At 35.6% G+C, this 3,326-nt stretch overlaps 1 protein-coding gene across 1 annotated transcript in view; it reads right to left on the minus strand.

The window, feature by feature from the left end:
* Positions 1-1,632: 1,632 nt before the first annotated feature.
* Positions 1,633-3,326, minus strand: part of LOC136843031 (glutamate-gated chloride channel alpha-like) — a 1,709-nt gene continuing 15 nt past the window's right edge. The window contains exons 1-3 of the mRNA XM_067111020.1: positions 3,215-3,326; positions 2,392-2,590; positions 1,633-1,867 (exon numbers count right to left, since the gene is read on the minus strand). The exon at positions 3,215-3,326 is cut by the window's right edge and continues 15 nt beyond it. Coding sequence (XP_066967121.1) covers positions 1,759-1,867; positions 2,392-2,590; positions 3,215-3,326 — 420 coding nt within the window. The 3' untranslated portion in view covers positions 1,633-1,758. The remainder of the gene's footprint in view (positions 1,868-2,391; positions 2,591-3,214) is intronic.

Below are 3,326 nucleotides of genomic sequence, written 5' to 3' on the forward strand. Positions count from 1 at the left end.
AAAAATTTCCCTGGAGATACTCTTTCAGTAAAATGAAAAACATGCACTTCAAATCAGATTGAAAAAACTGAATAACTGTTAAGATTCAAATCATCTGGATCAAGTGCCTTTTATTAGACGGAGACTTCGTTGAGAATTTCAGACTTACCAAAACCTTCTCCTCTTCCTTAGGGCTCTGCATTTTACGAATCCTGTTTGAAAGAAAGAGAAAACGAGTTAAGCAATCGTTCCCCTTTGAAGAATACCATTCCAGGTAAGGTATATTATGAGCTTTTTCTTTTTTGGCTTAGTGATTATTGATTTTTCTGAGACAGCGTGATTCGGGCCCTGGTTTTACTAAAGTATTTTCCAGTTGAAGATGCTGAAATTTCTTGGGCATGACTATGATTTTCCATGCTATTCTTTTGACTACAAACTTAGTGCTTATTTGTGTTGTTATTGTTCATACAATAGGAATTCGGCTCCGGATATTGACCTTGAATAAATATTGAAGACGGGCCTACAAAATTATCAACAAAATAGGACCGTGATTAGCAAGTACAAGTTCGTCTGCATCCGTCAAAAATTCTTTAGTACCTAGTTAGAGGTGCTCTCAATTGGTTTGTGCAAACTGATGTTACAATACTCTTACACTGACAGTTTATTGGGGCTACAGATACATTTGTTGTTATATATATATATATATATATATATATATATATATATATATATATATATATATATATATATATACTCTGTATATATATATATATATATATATATATATATCATTTGTGTGTGTGTGTGTGGTGTAGGTGTGTGTAGTTATAAAGCGAATTGTAGTGAGGTCATGTCGAAGGTTATATTTAATAGGCATAAAATTTCTTTTATGGAATTCCATATCACAAATATTTGAGTAGGTATTTCATCAGTGATGAGTTTCAGTTGGTACAAGTTTACCCGACTTGACAGGGCTTCGGATATGAATTCGTTTTCTTTGAGACTACAGAAAGAAAATGGGTATCCCTGTAGAGACGGTAACTACAGATAATTAGTTATATATCCATTTAGTATCGATTCGGACGTAATATAAATAAAAATTCCTGATGACATTACACTTACCTAATAGATGAACAGCGTGAGGTTTGGATATACACGCAATATATATTTGCTGATAAAGATAAGGGGCATCTCATATGAGAGGAAATAAGTAGGCTATCCTGAGAGATGAAAAACGACAGGCATTGTTAGGCCTATATACGTCCTGCAACTAACTACTTGATTAGGAATGAACAACTTTTGCATTTAACTTTCACAATGTTAACTGTTTCATAAACCTACATAAGTTGATCATCTGCAGCACGTCGGAACTCCATATAAACTGCGTTAGCTACTTCCCCATGTTGCACTACACCTATCCAGCCCTTTCTTAGCCTCCAATAAATTAGCCTTAATTCTTCCCACGTGACCAAACCATAAAAAAACATACTGATTAATATTTTTTTTTACGTTTCTCCACATTTGTTGTTCTTCCTATCCTTCTAACGCCATTAAGTCTGCCCTCAAATACCTGAACGAATCAACTTCTCACATTTTAAAACCATCTGCAGTTTACTTTATTTATTTACTTGCCATTGCTAAATATTGATATTTCCGGGCTATATCACCAAACAGTGTCAGCAGATATGTGTTAACTTTTTTACGCAAGTTGCAGATGAGAATTTTCTCTCAAGCTTCCAGTGTTTAATGAGATTTAGTAAAGTACGAAAGGTTGAACACTTACTGGAGAATGATCGCGTACTGGAATAGAGCGGAGGCGATGGCCACAATGCAAGCGAAGAACCAGTTATCGATGGCCCTTGTGTAGTTTGTGGGGGGCGTTATCTGTCTAGAAAGAATGCGTTGTTGTTTTAATAATAATAATAATAATAATAATAATAATAATAATAATAATAATAATAATAATAATAATAATAAATTAATTAATTAATTGAATTATAGAATGTGTTGTTGTTTTAATAATAATAATAATAATAATAATAATAATAATAATAATAATAATAATAATAAATGAATTACTTGAATTATAGAACGAATACGTTATAGAGCGACTTCGAAATTCTGTGTTTATAGGCCTAGTATGTTTTAAACAGTTATGTAAAACTGCAATAAACTATCGTTGTATCACATACGTAAGACAGTTAAATAACTCTTGCGTAAACAGATCTGAGCAATATAATCCAAAGTACACATAATTGTTTAGCTGTCCCCAAAAAACTCAAAGTGTGCTTAGTGTTAGTACTGAGTAAGGAACTCAATAAAAATGGCATCGTTTTCGCGTCGAGTGTGATTCAAGACAAAGATCACTTAATGAAATTAGAAGGAACGGTCTTGTTATATTTCTATACTTACTGAATGCCCGCGTAGAGGGAGATGGTAGACAGGAGGAGTGTGATGAGGAGGACTGTGCGGGCTGGGATGGCCTCGGGCGGCCAGAAGAACGACGCCCACGCCACCACCACGAAGATGAGACTAGGGAAGTAGACGCCGATCAGGAAGCTCCTGTACCTCCGCGTGAAAGTCATGACCGACTTCAGGCACGGATACTGTCCTGAAGGGGAATTCGGTGATTTGGTTTATGTTTGTTTATATGTAACAGACGCTTGAGTGGTATAGCCTACTGCCCTGAAATGGAAGACTGCAGTGTCTGCAAAAATGCAGAACTGAGAAAAATGGTAGTTACTGCAGTTTTCCCTTGCCTTACAACTGATTTTACAGATACTGCAAATGGGACCCCCTAGATACTCGTGGAAAGCATCGAAGAATCATACTGAAACTGCAGTAACTTGTGTATTAGTGTTTCACGAGCCCAATAGGTGGCACATCTCGATTTAGAAAATTTTGCAGATACTGCAGTTTTCCATTTTAGGACTGTAGAATTTAATATAAATTGTAAGAGTTTAATATAAATTTTGAATGTTAGAGGATTTTAAGCCTTTATCGTTTAGATATTTTTAAAACTGGGTTACACACATCATTCCAGTCGCCTGTAAGCAATGGAATTATCCAGATAAAATCTTTCAGAACATCATGGGGCAGTTCCCTTGAAAAAAAAAAAATTATATATAAGAAAATGAATGTACCGAACAAGTATTTATTTTATTTTCGGTCACCTGTCGTGTGACTGTAAAATAACGAGAAGGCCATAGGGATAGAGGTCCAATCTGCTTCTTACCGTTCACGAATCCTTCATTGTAGCACGAGGTGAGGTTCTCCTGGTGGAATGTGAACAGATAATTGCTGAGAACGTCTGGGATGTCGGGTGCGGCGTTGATGCCGTCCCCATG

The sequence above is a fragment of the Macrobrachium rosenbergii genome, chromosome 10 (genome assembly GCF_040412425.1).
Source record: "Macrobrachium rosenbergii isolate ZJJX-2024 chromosome 10, ASM4041242v1, whole genome shotgun sequence".
Lineage (NCBI taxonomy): Eukaryota > Metazoa > Arthropoda > Malacostraca > Decapoda > Palaemonidae > Macrobrachium > Macrobrachium rosenbergii.